Raw genomic sequence first — 16,770 nt, 5'->3', positions numbered from 1 at the left:
AGCTTACAGATTTTCATGTGCATGGGGGTTAACAGGAGCCAGATTCTCTCTGTACCCAAAGCTGAGCATATTTTGGGGATTTTCTTTGGTTTATTGTGACCAAATCCCATTTCCTGTGGAGCCTGGACCTCTGGTGTGCTGGTCCATGCCCTCTTGGACCTCTGCTCCTCCATCAGCTCCATCCCTGCCCTCGTTCCCCACCTTCCCCTTCCAGATCTGCCTTGAAAAAATGAGACTAAATGGTGATTTTGGGGTTGGGTACTCTTTCCCCCTTGGCCATCAGGGTGAGAGGGGCCACACTTGCCAAATCTGAGTGTTTGAGGGGCTGATGGGGATGTGTCAGGAGCCCAGAGCAGGGACCCTGCAGGATTATTGTGGGATAAGCTTTGAATTAAAATGCAACTTCCACAAACATGTCACTTCATCCCCAGTAATTGCATTTCACTATGATGAATCTCCTGCATCCTTGTTTAACCTCGAAAAGGGCTGATTTTATGTGTTAATTAAGGCCTAATTAAATTTAAATTAAATGCTTATTTGAAACACTTAATTTGACTTGCTACCAGAAATTTCAAATATTGTGGTTTTATTGAAGGGGGAGAGAGACTCCACTGAGGAAAAATCTATCATTTTTCTAAGCAGAATTCATGGCTTTGTGCAGAAATGTCTGTGACAAGAAAACAGCTGAATTCTTAGTGGGTAACCAGGCTGTCTGCAGGGCACCCAAGCAGGAAACAAATGGGGTTTTAAAAGATTCGTGGTCTGAAAAAAAAAACCAACCCAGAATATAAATTTTCCCTAATAACTTTTGCCCTTGATAAGGGATGGCTGAAGTGTGCATTTGCACAAAATTTTTATCAAAACTCCCAGTTGTCCCTAATTACAAAGGATTGCTCCTTGCCTTGCTGCTGCTTACAGGAGTGGCGATAACCCCAAAACTCTGACAGTGAAATAAATTCTGCCTCCATCTCCAGGAGGGCTGGGAGCACCTGGGAGTGAGGATGGGCTCCAGCAAAGCTTCTGGCAGGAAATTCACCCCAGAAAAGCTGCTGCTGTTTGCTTTGCCCCTTCCTGAGGCAGTAAAGGTTGCTCAGGCCGCAGTGAAAGAAATCAATAACCTATAAAACATTTTATGCAGCAGTGTGGGGTGATCTGCATTAAATATCACTCCAGCATTGTAAATACTCCCAATATGCTACAGTCTAGAGCAGCATATAACCTCAGCCTTCTGCTAAAACAAATGGAAATTTTCCAGAGCTTCCAAATGAGTTTTCTCTTCGTGCTCTTCCTTCCTAAAAAGCCACAAATATCACAGGTGAGCTGGGAGGGCTGGGGCTGCCTGCAGCAGGCTGAGCACTCACCCCAGTCCCTCCTGCCCCTACAGGTGTGCTGGAGAAGCCTCTGGAGAAAAAGGCTGGCAGGAATTACGGCCCCCCAGGCACCAAGAGGCTGGTGTACTTCATGGATGACCTGAACATGCCCCAGGTGGATGCCTATGGGACTGTGCAGCCCCACACCCTGCTCAGGCAGCACCTGGACTATGGACACTGGTACGAGGCTGCTGGGTTGCTCTGGGTGGGTAACTGGGAGATCTGCACTGCTAAAAGCAAGGAAAGCAGAAGTATTGACACCGGCTGGGGTCTCTGTACAAATCACAAACAGAACAGGACTGCTGGGAACTTGCCTTGAACTGTTTCATTTTCCAGCATCGCTCTCATTACATGGTTATGACAATGGGAACATGCCATCAGCTCACATCCCAGGCAGCAGACCAAGAATTTAATGTTACAACTCACTTTAAAAGTTTTTTGACCAATCACACAAAGCAAAAGCACATTGACAGTAGTTCTTTCCAACCACTATAAGCACAGGTACCTTTGGTTAAACAATGCTTGCTTATTCCAAATACAATACCTGCTTGTCAGCCTTAAAACACAATGTACAGAGCTCCATTATTAAGCTTAGAACTCCCTAATATCTCACTAGATAAGCTTTTCTGTAGCTTAGGGAGTTGTTCTAGACAAGCATTAATACACAGACCATTGTTCTATTTGTCCTTGCTTTTCTACAGTTTAAATAATTTTTCTGCTGACCAATCTCATGGCTGCTGCTTAGCTCTCATCACAGTTCTGCTGCCTCTGAGGCCTTCTGCAGCTTTCCCAAAACCCTCTGATTTTGTAGATTCCCACAAAGCATAATATTTGATTGAAGCCCATATTTCCCTTAAGCTGTCATCTAACAAAAAATTATTCTTCTTCACATTAAAAGCAGCAGTGTGTGTGCTCGTGTTGTTTCGTGTCCTACTGTGACAGTCTCATGCTGTACTGACTGAGCTAGCTGGGCAGACATGGATTGTTACACCCGGGGGTGTGTGGTCACCATCTGTGGCTTTTGCTGTGCCCCAAGGTACGACAGGAGCAGGCTGTCCCTGAAGGAGATCAGCAATGTGCAGTACGTGTCCTGCATGAACCCCACTGCAGGGAGCTTCACCATCAACCCCCGGCTCCAGGTAAAGCCCTGCTCCATGGGTGTGTTGTTCAGGCTCAAAGCTTCAGACCCTGTTGTCGTTCCATCAGTGGAAACAGCATGAAGTGGCTAATTCCTGATGGAATTTCTCCCTTCTTTGTGTTTCCTCTTGTTTTACTGCCCAGTGGGAGGAAGAAGCAGTCACAAGTTCCCAGGCAGCTGGACACACACTCTCAGGAAAACTTCTGGTTCAGACAGGCAGATTTTGTCTTCCTCTAGCTGATAGTTGCTGCTGGACCATAGTTCAGTTCTTGAAAGTCTTTTGGTGGTCGGGCACTGGGAACTTGCAGCCCAGGGAAGTGGTGGAGTCACCAAGTCTGGATGTGTTCACAAATGAACTCCAAAATGGCACTCCACAGTATGCTTTGGGATTTGTTCAAAGGTTGGACTTGATCTCAGAGGTCTTTCTAACCTTAACTATTCTGTGTTCTCTTCCTCTGCAAGTTCTTCATGAACTTCTTCATGAGGTGGCACCTTCTGGGGCTACTCCTACCAGAGACAGGCCTGGGCTTCACCACGGGTCTGTGGGGCCTTCAGACCTCTCAGCTCTTCAATGGACTGAGCTTCTCTTCAGAAATGTCACCAAAAATCCCTTGTTCAGCCAGCAGAAGGTGTCTCCTGCCAGCTGTCCTCTGCTGGGAATTTGGAGTGGGACATAGTTCTGGTGGACTTCAAGTCATGGGATCATAGAGCATCCCAGGTTGGAACAGACCTCAAAGGATCATCTGGTCCAACCTTTCCTGGGAAGTGGAGCCCAGATGAGATTGTTCAGTGCTGTGGCCAGCCACAGAAAGGGCACTGACCTGGGAGATGGTTTCCATCTCTCTGACCTTTCCACCTCTCACTTTCTCTTCCTCAGCGTCACTTCTGTGTCTTCGCTCTCTCCAACCCTGACCAGGACTCCTTGTCCAGGATCTACAGCACCATCTTGGTGCAGCACCTGGCCAGTGGGAACTTCTCAGAGGCTGTGCAAAAGTCAGCCCAGCAGCTCGTTGCCCTGGCCCTGGGGCTGCACAGGAAGGTGGCTGCCGCGTTCCTGCCGACAGCTGTCAAGTTCCACTATGTCTTCAACCTCAGAGACCTCTCCAATATCTTCCAAGTAAGTGCAGCTCCTGTCCTGTGCCATTTGGAGTTTGTGCCTGTGTCACAGGCAGCTGAGGTCCCTCTGGCCCTTGGTGAGCCAAACACAGTGTTCCATTTAGCAATGACACAGCATGGGTGTCCCCTGAGCTCAGGGGGTGACCTGGGGCCATTCCCTGATCCCTGGTTGGTTTTGAATGGATTCCAGGGCCATCACCCATGACTGTGGGGGAAAATCAGTCAAAAGCTTATTTACTTTCCAGCCTCCTTCGGCCAATGGGGAGGGATGCACAGCTCCAGAAGCTGGTGTGGGTTTTGAGGGGTTTGAAGTCCTCTTGCTGGAAAAAGGACAAGCTGTAGAGAGCTTTGGGCTCCTACCCCAGCCCTTTGAGCAGTGGCTGTTGTCAGGGTGCTGGAGCTGGGCTTGTCTTGGTGATCTCCACCCCATGGTGTGGTGTGGGGGTCCATGGCACCACTCCACCACACTGGGAAGTTCCTCCTGCAGGGGGCAGGGGCTGGAGGCTCTGGGGGCTGCTGGCCCTGAGGAGGGCACAGCTGGTTTTTGTTCAGCTGCTCTGCCAGAGCCAGGGCAGCTTGGTGGCTGTACCAGCATGTCCTCTCAGGTGCTCAGCATTGAGCATGCAGGCTGGCAGTTAAAGAGCTGATAAATCCATCCAAACCAGCTTTGATTTTACCACTGAAACTGAATTACCAGCTACTGTACCAAAGTGAAGTTGTTTAGCTCCAGAAATGTTGTCTTCCCTCCTTGGTGAGATTTTGTTTTGCTGTTTTCCCCAGCAGTCTCATGCTTTGGAGCAGCTGGTGTTACTGCTCAAAGAGGCTTTCAGGCTGATTAATAAAATTTGATAAATTCCTGAGCAGCCGCAACGAGGGTCAGCACTGTAGCCTGTTCTAAACCCCCAGCTGGTCATTTGTCACTGTCCTTGTTAACATCTGCTTCACCAAGTGGGCACGTGGAAGTTCAGAGCCTTGTGCCTGCCATCAGACAGGAGCTGGAGCAGAGACAGACAGGGAATCTGGGACCTTGAACAAGTGAATAACTCCACTGAGGCAGGAAGGAGTAAGGGCTGTCACTGTGCTCTGCTGAGCAGCAGCAGCTCAGAAATGAGATGTGGGTCTGGTGGAAATCCTGCCTTCCAGTTAATCTGGGCTTTGGGAGGTGCAGGGGGAGAACGTTTCAGAGAGAAGCATTTCAGTGGGAGGCTTCAAATTGTGCCAGGGTTGGGGGGGTAACAGAAAACATCCTGCCAGATCCCAGCTCTGGGCCAGAGGGTGACAGGAATGCTCCTCATTCTCCTTTCCAGGGCTTCCCCATCCTCTCTATTTGTTTGTTTCTTTTAAATGTTGGCCCCTATTCTCCATCCCAGATGCAGTGACCCACAGCCACGTGCCCTTCTTGCTTTTGGGTTGTGGGGGTCTTTAGATACAGTCCCTTTAAGAAAGATTGAGTGACTTTTAATTTTAATTTTAATCAGTTTAGGATCTGATATGTTTTTCCTTCCTCTCTTTGAGATGTCAGCTTTTCTCACCAATTTTTTTTTTTTTTTTTCCGGAATAAATAAAATAATTTGACAGCTGTAATGACAGATGTGAAACCCAAACAATCTGAACCATGGACCAGTGAGCTGAGAGGGCCTGCTTTACATTGCTTTCAATGCATTTAATATTTAATGTATAAATAATTAGATGTTAGGAATAAAAGCTGTCTGTTTAATTCATACCATTGAAAACCCTGTGTGCTGTTAATAGGCTTAGTATAGGCGACACCTCTTTGAAATATAATTCTTTTATGCATTTTAATAGAGTTCATGGTAAACATACTGTGCTAAGCAGACAGCAACTGATATTTCCTGCAGGCAGAATGCACCTAATTAGAATTAATTGATTAAAAGAAAAAATAGCCACCAGTAACATTTCCAAACCTTTTTTTCCTTCTTGACAAAGCACCCATGGCATGGGGCTGGGATGGGAGAACCATGTGTCTGGGCTGGTGCCTGGCTCTGCAGGGCCCCAATGCTGAGAGCAGGACCCCAGCCTGGCCAGGGGAGGCTGGGTGAGGGATTAAAAGGGGTAATAATGAGTGGAAACCTTCAGAAGAAGGTGGGAAACGTTCCCAGGGCTGCAGGCAGCAGGTTGAGGGAGGTTTCTACCCCTCTGTGCTGCTTTGTCAGACCTCACCTGAAGGACTTGTCCATCTCAGGGGTCCCAGCACCAGGGAACCTCCCAGGAAGGAGCTGGAGCTGCTGGAAGGAGCCCAGAGGGACACCAGGATGGTCAGAGGGATGGGGCAGCTCTGCTGGGAGGAAAAGCTGAGAGAACTGGGGTTGTTCAGCCTGAGGAGTGCTCTGAAGTGAACTGGCTGTGGCCTGAAGGGCTCTGAGAGAGCTGGAGTGGGACTTTGGGCAAGGGATAGGGTGACAGGACAAGGGGGAATGACTTCCTACTGACAAAGAGGAGGTTTAGATGGGATCTTGGGAAGAAATCCTTGGCTGTAAAGGGTGGTGAAGCCCTGGCACAGATTACCCAGAGCAGCTGTGGCTGCCCCTGGATCCCTGGCAGTGCCCAAGGCCAGGTTGGACATTGAGGCTGGGAGCAGCCTGGGACAGGGGAAGGTGTCCCTGCCATGGCAGGGATGGCATGGCATGATCCTTAAGGTCCCTTCCAACTCAAACACCTCTGGGCTGAGAAGCATCTTTGGGAGTTTTGGGTTCACAAAGGACATCTTCCCTGGGTGTTTGGTGTGGGGTTGCTCAGGTGCAGGTGGCTGTGAGGGGGACTCAGCCTGGTGGTGCTGGGGTGGAATCCCTCAGGACCAAGCTGGGTTTCCTGGCTGTATTTGCTCTCCACAGGGCCTGCTGTTCTCTACCCCTGAATGTCTGAAGCAGCCCCAAGACCTGGTGAAGCTCTACCTGCACGAGTCAAACCGGGTGTACCGGGATAGGATGGTTGAGGAAGTGGATTGGGACACTTTTGATAAAATCCAGCGGGAGATGGTGAAGAAATGCTATGATGTAAGTGTGGAGGTCTGGTGAGGTCCAATGCTGATGAGAATGGAACAGAATGGGTTTATTGGAAGGGAGATCAGTTCTGGGGATTTTCCTTTCCCACTCTTTCATTCCTGAGCCTGTTTCCCCTTTTCCAACAGCAGGTGCAACCATGTGGACATAAAAAGGCTGGAACACCATAATTCCCTTGGAAGGTGGCTCAGAGCTGCAGTGGGCTTTCCTGCATTTGTTCTCTACTATTTTCTGCTCTTTTCCAGGACATTGAGGACACTTTAGAGCAGGCCAAACACATGAATATTTACTGCCATTTTGCCAAAGGCCTTGGGGAACCTGGCTACAGGCCAGTTCCAAGCTGGGAGGAACTGAACCAGATCCTCGTGGAAGCCTTGGACAGCTACAACGAAGTCAACGCTGCCATGGACCTGGTACTGTTTGAGGATGCCATGAGCCACGTGTAAGGGCTTTTCTGCCTTTATTCCCCCATCATTTGTCTGTGCAGATTGTTCTGTCGGGTTTCCTGGAGGATGTAGGAATATGGATCCATGGGCTGAGGCAAATAATTTGTAGTTCTACAGGGCAAAGTGCCAGGTCTGCACTCTGCATAAACATTTCTCAGATGTGACAACATTCAGGTGCTTTTGTGTCTTCCCTTGCCAGCCAGGACAGAACTGGTTGTACTGGGCTTTCCCCAAATGCTGACTGTTGGTTTAGGACCACATTTACACAGACCCTTAGAGGGATTTTCCTCTGTATAAAGTAAGATTATGTGCATTCAGCTACTGCTTTTAAAGGATGGAGGCATTTAAACTGCTTTGATCCTTTGGAAAACCTGCTTGCATGGAGATGCCTGGGGGTGCAGGTGGATTCCAGCTGGAAATTGGACATGTGGGACTATATGAAAATAAGCCTCCTGATGATTATTATGAAGCTGTTTACATGCTTTGGGGGGACCTCCAGCTCTCACACACAGCCTGAGGGAATCCCAGCAGGGACAGAATCACTTCTGGGTGCTGGGATGCAGAGCTGGCCTTAGGTGGCTTCAGGAAATGGTGCTGCCCTGGCAATCAGAGCTTGAATTTGTACAGAAACCTTGTCTCAGGAGGTGCAGATTTGGGACTCTAAGCTGGGAGGAAGCCCCTGACCTGCTGCAGCCAGGGTGGGTGGTTTTAATTCTCACTGGACCTGGCAGCCTGTTATATATATCTGTATATATACAGAAGTAGCATTTTCATATATATAAATACATATATATACATATATATATATAAATATTTGTGTGTGTGTATGTATATGTGTATATATATACACAAATATATATATGTATTTACATATATAAAAATAGAAATATAAAAATAAACAAATAAACTATATAAAATATTTATTAATAGATAATATATAAAATATATTAATATATGATTACATATATTATTTTGATATATTTTATTTATATTATATATAATATAAATAATATAATATAAGTATATAATAAATATAAATAATATAATATAAGTATATAATATATATAAACACACATACAAATTTGTCTGTTCCAAAGGCTCCCAACCTGTGTTTAGTCTGGGCATTCCCTCCTCCATCCATGGGGGCCATGGAATCAATCTGCTGTCCTGTCGTCCATGAGTCCTTCTGCTTGCATTGCCTGCAGAATGGTGTCAGGAATATTGACCCTGTGCTCCTCTTGCACTTTACATAAATCGGGATTTGCAATTGGAATTTGCAAAACATGGCTCTGCCCCTCCGGTTCATACTGAGAATAATGAGGGAAGGAAGATTTGAGCATCCAGCAGCACTTGCCAATTTCACAGGAGCTGAGTGAATCTCATTCACTGCATTTGGAAATTGCATTTGGCTGAAATACACAACTTCTTCCATCTCAAGTAGCTTCTGAATGTCAGCTTGAATTTGCTGAAGATTTTCAACTGGGAGAGAAAAAGAAGGAAAAAAGACATTTGATGACTTAATATGTGTAGGGCCGTGGGGGATACCTGTCAGTCACCTCATCCAGGGCTGTGTCACAGCACAGAGCGCATCAAGGCAGGAACACGGGCAGAGCTGGCCTGGGTAATTCAGAGCAGGAGTGCTATAGCTCTCCTCACAGTCTGGATTGCTTTTATGGAAATAATTTCACAGAAATTATTAAATTATAAAAAAATCTGTCAGAGTCTGTGCATAGATTATGGAACACTGGATTTGTAATCAAGTAGGGTAGTGTTTCTCAGAGTCTTAAATGAAAAATAATTAGATTAATCCAGGAAAGTAGTGAAGGGAGCTGAATAAAGGAATGGGGCTTGTGTTTCAGACCCTGGACAGGGAGGGTTCCACAGGTGGGATCCTCTGGACTCCCTTCACCTAGCAGGGAACATGTGGGGGTGTCAGAATTTGCTTAAGAACAACAAAAGGGAGGCAGACAGAGTTCACCACAGGACTCTCAGGTGAGAAGACTTGGGAAATAACAGCAAATTTATTGCAAGAGTGAGAAAATCTCACTCTTATGTAGTGATGGTGTGGATAAAAGGAACAGAGATTGTTTTCCAGGCAGGTTTGTGCTATTCCAGCCAGGTGTGGATGTTCTCTAATGCTCAGTAGGGCTCACCTGTGCACAAATCCCAAAGCCTTGAGAAGAGAGAGGGGCTTTTCTGAGGAGGGGGGTCAGAGCCTTGAATTTTGCTCTGTTTTTGCATGTCAGTGTAACATCCTTTTCCCCTTGCACTCCCTGCAAAGACCTTCACTTAAACATTGTTCTGTCTAGCAGGACTTGGCAGGTGGGAAAAAAATTGGCACATTTTAAATTTCCACCAAACTTTGGGGGTGTTTTTGGACAGGTCTCATCAGAGATGAGCATTGATTGCTGCCACATCTCCGAGACTGTGTTCTGAGCGGGGTGAAGAATGGCAATTTCCTAGTGACTAAAATATGTATTGAGGAGCAGTGGGCAGAGAAATGGGAGAGCAGTGTTATTAACGAGAGGTTTTGCATGGCTCGGTGCAGCTGCCGCATCAGCCGCGTCCTGGAGGCGCCGCGGGGGAACATGCTCCTGGTCGGCGTGGGAGGCACGGGCAAGCAGAGCCTGACCCGCCTGGCTGCCTTCCTCTGCTCCATGGAGGTCTTCCAGATCACCCTGAGGAAAGGCTACGGCGTCCCTGACCTCAAGGTGGGGGACTTGAATTGGAGGGGAAGGAAAAAAAGAGCAGAGCTTGCCCTGAAGGGGTGGTGTGTGATGGGAGAGAGAATAGGGAGGATGATTGTGAGCCCAGGTGGGCAAGAGGTCAAGGCCACCTGGGATGACCCAGCTCTGGGGTGGCAGCAGGGCCAGGGTAGTGCCCATGCCCTGTGCTGGCACTGCTGGGACACCTCCAGTGCTGGGGACAGCTCTGGGATAGGAAGGATATTTAGGGATGTAGCGTGTCCAGGGCAGGGAACAGAGCTGGGGAAGGGGCTGGAGCAGCTGAAGGAGCTGGAAAGGGACTCAGCCTGGAGAACAGGAGGCTCAGGGGGACCTTGTGGCTCTGCACAGCTATTGCCAGGAGGGGACAGCCAGGGAGGCCGGGCTCTGCTCCAGGGAACAGGGACAGGAGGAGAGGGAATGGCCTCAGGCTGGGCCAGGGCAGGGTTAGGGTGGATATTAGGGAATATTTCTTCACTGACAGTGCTGTCCAGCCCTGGCACAGCTGCCCAAGGAGGTGGTGAAATGCACACCCCTGGAGGGATTTAAAAGCCATGTGGATGTGGCTCTTAGGGACGTGGATTAGTGATGGCCTTGGCTACTCTGGGGGAACAGTTGCATGTGATATCCTTAGAGGGCTCTTTTAACCTAAATGAGATACTGAAACACCCCAGAGATGACATGCTGCTGTGGAGAGGAGCACATGCCTTGCTGGAGTGTGTGTGCCCAGGGCTGCAGCCACACCTGGGCTCCCCTGGCAGTGCCCTGAGAACATCCCAGCCCAGCCCTGAGCCTCAGCCCTCAGCTGTGCTGATGTTCTCAGCCGCTTGGCCTGTTCTGAATGATCCCATTTCTGTGCCTGGCCCATGCTTTGCAGCATGCAACCCCTCCTGGTGTCCCTCTTGCAGGCAGACCTGGCAAACCTGTACCTGAAGGCCGGGCTGAAGAACGTGGGCTCTGTGTTCCTGCTGAGCGACGGGCAGGTGGCGGATGAGCAGTTCCTGGTGCTGGTCAACGACTTCCTGGCATCAGGTACAGCCCTCGTGTTACAGGAGCCTCCTCCAGCCAGGTCTGATCAGCTCTTGGAGGTCTACAACACACCCAAGATAGCTCAGCTACCCTTGGAGGTGTAAAAATCAGCAGGATGGCTTCTGTTGCAGTGTTGGAAATAAAAAGGTTTAATAAAAGACAAAATAACAAACAGAGAAAAACCGAGCCAGGTGCTCCTGGTAAAACACCTCACAAAAGCAATTAGTTTCTTTGTTCTCTTATTTTTCTAGTAAATTGCCCAGGTGGGACTTTTTGGCTTCTGTCTAATTGGCTATCCGTAAGTTTGAGGTGAAGGCCCTGGCACAGGGTGCCCAGAGCAGTTGTGGCTGTCCCTGGATTCCTGGAAATGTCCTGGGCCAGGTTGGATGGGGCTTGGAGCAACCTGAGATAGTGAGAAGTGTCTTAATTACTTGTTTCACTTGTTGTCATTATCTGGAACAAAATATACCTTTTAATCTTTTTGACGAACGAGCAGATTTCTGATTAGTGTATTTCCCTAAGTGATCAGTGCACGTATTGAAAGTATCTGGCTCAATAATGATGATTTTAATCAAATCTGAAGCCAGAAAGGAAGTGAATATGTGATATATTAAGGAAACACTAAGAAAAAAAAAATATGGTTGGTTGCATTTTTGGCAAACAGCTGCTTAACTATTAACTTATAAAAGTTTTTTACAATATTTGTAACTCATAAAATGTTTGGATGGTCGGGGAGTTATTTGGCCAGTGCTGGAAAGGGCCCTGAACAGCTGCAAAAATTTTACGTGTAACTAATGCACTTGCAAAGCTACAATGATTTTATAATACATATGGCATATTAGGGATTTGAATATTTTTTTTTAATCTAATTAGACTGCAGAGCTAAAAAAAAATTTAATTTCTGTTACCTTGACTCTATTCTGTCATCCTTTCCCTTGTGTTTTACAATGAAGTTTGCTCTCAGAGATGTTTATTTTTCAGCAGAATTACCTTGTGTGCCCCTTTGCTGCTTCTGGGGCTCAGGGGAACCCGGTGCAGGGGTTTTACCTGAAAAGGGGATGACGCTGAGCCCCTGAAGAGGGGGACAGCACCTTCCCTTTGCTCTGAGACTACAACATCCATACGTGCAAACCCAAACATGCCCTTCTCTCCTAGGGGAAATCCCAGATCTCTTCCCTGATGATGAAGTGGAAAACATCATCAGCAGTGTGAGGAATGAAGTCAGGGGCCGGGGGCTGGTGGATTCCAGGGAGAATTGCTGGAGGTTTTTCATCGAGCGCGTCCGACGGCAGCTGAAGGTGAGATGGGGCACGAAGGGTTGGCGCTGAATGATTTTTTGCCTTTTTCCTTTTATCGATTCTCTGTGTTCTTCACACACATATTTTTAGCCTGTTATTGTATTAGTAGCTAGTTCCAGTACTTCTCCCTAGCCAGAAAGACAAAATTCCAGAGTTCCAAGCCCCAGGGGGTACAAGGCCTCTATCCTATCTTGGTTTTTCTGTGAACCAAGGCCAAAAATCAGCTCTTCAAGACATATTTTCATAACAAAATTTAGTTTCCATCTGTGGTCCATTTGCATATTGGATTTAATTGTCCAATTACAGCTTTAGGTTATGAAGTCCCATCCTTCTTGTTTTCTCTCTTCAGTCCATGTTGTTTGTGCTCTTGGGCCTGAGATTTGGATCATTTGTCCTCAGTTCCCAGCTAGAGAAGGAATTGTTTTGCCTCCTATTTTGGGAATCCAGGACTCCTGGGGAACTGACCAATATCATCAAGCAGAGGCTGTTTATTGTTTACATTACACACATATTTATGGATTCTACAAACTTAGTAGTTTTAAAATATATTTTAAAAACTAATATACTAGTTTTTACTAGTTTTGTGTTACACTTGTGGCTATTTTTTATGAGAAAGTACAGAAAGAACTGTTAAGTAATTTTGTTTGTTTCTTGTAGTTTATGTTTCAAAGTTTAACAGGTCTCTCTTATCTCTTTTTACATTCTTTTGTGAGTATAAGTTTTTTGTGAGAACAGGTAGTTTTGAGCCCAGACTAAACAACACATCTCATGTATGTAAGCAAGCTACAGACTTAATGATTTAAAATGGTGCATTTTACCTAAATCTGAAATAGATGAAAATCCATTAAACTTTCCCTCCGTTTCAGCGGCAGGGCAGGTGCTGCTCTCCCTGCCCCTGCCCTGCCCCTCAGTGCCCTGTCCTGCTCCTCAGGTGGCTCTGTGCCTGTCCCCCGTGGGTCCCAAGCTGCGCCTCCGCAGCCGCCGCTTCCCGGCACTGGCCAGCTGCACCACCATGGACTGCTTCCAACCATGGCCCCGCCAGGCCCTGGAGTCCGTCAGCCTCCGCTTCCTGCGGGACATGGACACCCTGCAGGTGAGCACCACACAGATCCTGTGCTGGGACACTGGGGGACACCGGGGACAGTGCTGGGAACAGCCAGGGTGGGGCATTTTCAGGGTCTGCTGTGGCAGGAAGGAAACGTGAATCTGACTCCATGTTCTTAGATGGCTAATTTATTATGATATGATATGATGTTTTGTTATAGTATATTATACTATGTTGTGTTATAATATGTTATATTATGTTATACTACACTATATTATGTTATACTGCACTATGTTATGTTGTTATGTTATGTTATACTATATTATACTATATTATACTATATTATACTATATTATACTATACTATACTATACTATACTATATTATACTAGACTATACTAAGACTATACTAAAGAATAGAGAAAGGATATTTAACAGAAGGCTTAATAAGATATTATACTAATGAAAAACCTGTGACTCTCTCCAGAGACCCGACACAGCCTGACCGTGATTGTTTATCCAACATGTGAATTGTTTTTAGTTAATGACCAATCTCCAAACCACATTCCAAAGCAGGAAAACACGGGAGAAGCAAATCAGATAATTATTGCTTTCATTTTTCTCTGAGGCTTTCCAGCTTTCCAGGAGAAGAAATCCTGGCAAAAAGATTTTTTCAGAAAATATGGCAATGACACCAGAGGTGGCCCCGTGTCACTCACGCCGTTACAAGGAGGATTGGGTTGGCCTCAACATGTCCAGGTGGCTGTCCAGAGGGGCATCACTGGTGGCACTGAAGTGCTTTAAACTCAACCAAACCATCATTGAGGCACATTCCACATTTTTTTGGAGACGACCATAGGCAGAACCACGGGCACCATGCTCCTGTGTCACTGGGACCTGAGGTTGTGTGACTTGGAGCTGGTGAGGATGTCTTACTGGGAGCTGCTGAGACCTTACTGGGAGCTGCTGTGGTGTCACTGGGAGCTGATGGCCCTGCCAGGGAAAGGACGGCTCTGCCAGCACAAGGGCAGCCCCAAATCTGCACAGAAAATAACCTGCTGCTCTCCCCACTTGTGTTTGAGCCTCTGGAAATCTCAAGAGCAAAAATAGGTCAAGTTCTCAGCGATGACAATCTGCTACTAGAATAGAGATTCGTTTCTGTTTATTTAGCTTTTCCAGGCAGGGTTTAGGAAGAATAAAGCCTACAATGTTTTTTTTTAGGAGTGTGCACTTTTCCCATTTGAACAGGAGAAAAGCCCAAAATTATACTTAAAAGAGCTGTTATTCTGTAGAGAAATTGCTTGGAATACGATAATGTGAGATAAAAAGATATAAAAAAGGAGTATAAAGTAGATGAGCAACAAAGTTATTTTAGAGATAACAGTGAAAAGGGAACAGCTGAGGTGTTACACCCTGGATTGTGCTGCAGCAGAATCAAAAGTTACCAAATTCCTTTCTATTCAGCACAGACCTGTGTTTATATATAGTTTTCTATTTCAAACAGTTTCTCCTCATCTTCCCATCTTCCCTTCAGGATTCAGTCAAGGATTCAATAAGCAAATTCATGGCCCACGTCCACATCAGTGTCAACGAGGTGTCCCAGCTGTACCTGAGCAATGAGCGCCGCTACAACTACACCACCCCCAAGTCCTTCCTGGAGCAAATCAAACTCTACCAGAGCCTGCTGCTGAGCAAGGACAGGGAGTTAAAGGCAAAAATGGAGCGCCTGGAGAACGGCCTGGAGAAGCTCAAGAGCACCTCTGCACAGGTAAGTACTCCTTGGGGTTGATTTTCCTTGGTTTTCTTGTCTGGTTCGAGAGGCAGCTTTAGAGGGAAGAAATCTGGGCTGGATCCTGGCTCTAGTCTGGCTTGAGCTGGGTTTCTGGAGGAACAGAAGTGATGCTCTGCACTAGAAAGGAGAATGGAGAGGTGTGTGTGCCCAGACTCTGCTGTTTGGGAGGTAACTGCAAGATTTCGGTAAGTAAAACGAGATTGGGATCCAGCTGGCTCTGCCATCCTCTTTTAATGGTTAAATTTCAGCTGTGGTGACAAGACAGCTTAGAAAATACAGGACAGTCAGTGATTTTTGGAGTTGCATCGCGGAAATCTACAATAACCCCAGCAAGACTCTTTCAAACTAAGCAGTGCATGCTGTTAAAATGAGGCTGATGTTCATTTTTCCTTTTATTATGCAATCCATCTTTAAAGAGAGCTAACACATGTCTGAAATGTACATCAGTCATCCCAAAATCCCCCAGCTGAAGACTCCCTTTGTCACTCTCCTCTGGTAGTGCCTAGAAGTTGTTCTGGGTGTATCCCAACCTTCTCTGCAGTGACACCTACATCTGTTGCTACACTCCCATTTTGCTCTCCATTTCGTATTCTATTAACTCTCACAAATGTTTGCTCACAAAGCTTCTCCAGTGGCAAATGAGGCTCTCCTGGAGCTGCTCTGGAGAAATGCAGGGGGGTTGATGAGAAGGAAGGACTGGCAGGTCCATCCCCTTCCACACATCTGCTCGGGGGCATGCTGGGGGCATCAATCTCATCTGTCACTCTTGGGGGACACAGCGTGCCCGGAGGTGATGGATGGGCTGGGCTGGTGCTCTCAGCACTGATATCTCCATCTGCCTTCAAACAGGTTCTGCTCATAGAGCAGGGCATGGCAGGGGTGGGCACTGCCACGTACCCTGTGCAGGTTTTAGCATCTCCTTTGGAGGGAAGGGGTAGCAGAGAGCACTGGTGGCACCCACCAGAGCCATGGGGACATGTCCTCACTGCCCAGCACACACCTCACTGCCCAGCACACACCTCACCCTGTCACCAAAACTACAGGGAAAACAAAACCCCTCCAACAACGCTTTTAGTGTTAGAGAATTGAGGCATTATCATGTTCTGGCCAGGATGTGCAACAGAAATAATTTCATCCACACATAACCTGGTTTGCAGAGAAAATCATTCCATGGCACATGAATTTTGCCAGTTTTTTCACAAACTTTATGCAGTCAAAACACATAGAGATTCATTGGTTCGGTGTTCATTGATATCATGGAGTTCTTAGTCTTTGGTTTCCTGTTGGTTCCAGATCTCTTCCCCTCTGATGCTTGTCGCAGACATTTTTTCATAGAAATCTTTCTTTGGGATTGTCCATCTTCTGGGAAGCTGAGGGCCCCAGAAGAAGAATGTAAACAATTGTTATCAGCTGCTGTGAAATGCAATTGGATGCACTTGTGATTGGGTTATGTTCCCATGTTTATAATTAAGAGCCAATCACAGGGCAAGCTCTCTGGAACACAGGGACAGAGAATTCTCTTGTTTTTAGATTCTTTCTATTCCTAGCTTAGCTTAGCAAGCCTCTGCAACTTCTCTCTTTATTCTATTAGTATAGTTATAATGTATTATATATCATATATCAATAAATCCAGCCTTCTGATCAAGAAACAAGATTCTCGTCATTCTCTCACCCCAAGTGACCTTCTCAGGTCGCTGTAATAATGCTAATTATGTTCTCATTACCTCTGATGCTAATTGGGTTCTTATTCTTATTTCTCTTCTCTCAGACCAGGTGTCTCAGACCACAACAGGG

General features: G+C 46.6%; 1 protein-coding gene across 1 annotated transcript in view; it reads left to right on the top strand.

Moving 5' to 3' along the window:
• The window catches only part of DNAH9 (dynein axonemal heavy chain 9), a 144,840-nt gene that overhangs the window by 50,964 nt on the left and 77,106 nt on the right, over positions 1-16,770 (top strand). Inside the window, exons 36-45 of the mRNA XM_058038578.1 lie at positions 1,385-1,550; positions 2,407-2,509; positions 3,386-3,625; positions 6,477-6,638; positions 6,890-7,086; positions 9,639-9,801; positions 10,722-10,845; positions 11,998-12,140; positions 13,072-13,233; positions 14,719-14,952. Of these exons, the coding sequence (XP_057894561.1) occupies positions 1,385-1,550; positions 2,407-2,509; positions 3,386-3,625; positions 6,477-6,638; positions 6,890-7,086; positions 9,639-9,801; positions 10,722-10,845; positions 11,998-12,140; positions 13,072-13,233; positions 14,719-14,952 (1,694 nt within the window). The remainder of the gene's footprint in view (positions 1-1,384; positions 1,551-2,406; positions 2,510-3,385; positions 3,626-6,476; positions 6,639-6,889; positions 7,087-9,638; positions 9,802-10,721; positions 10,846-11,997; positions 12,141-13,071; positions 13,234-14,718; positions 14,953-16,770) is intronic.

Source organism: Melospiza georgiana, chromosome 21 (assembly GCF_028018845.1).
Source record: "Melospiza georgiana isolate bMelGeo1 chromosome 21, bMelGeo1.pri, whole genome shotgun sequence".
In the NCBI taxonomy this organism is placed as follows: domain Eukaryota; kingdom Metazoa; phylum Chordata; class Aves; order Passeriformes; family Passerellidae; genus Melospiza; species Melospiza georgiana.
Note: the sequence above shows the minus strand (reverse complement) of the source record. Positions and strands in the feature narration are given on the sequence as shown.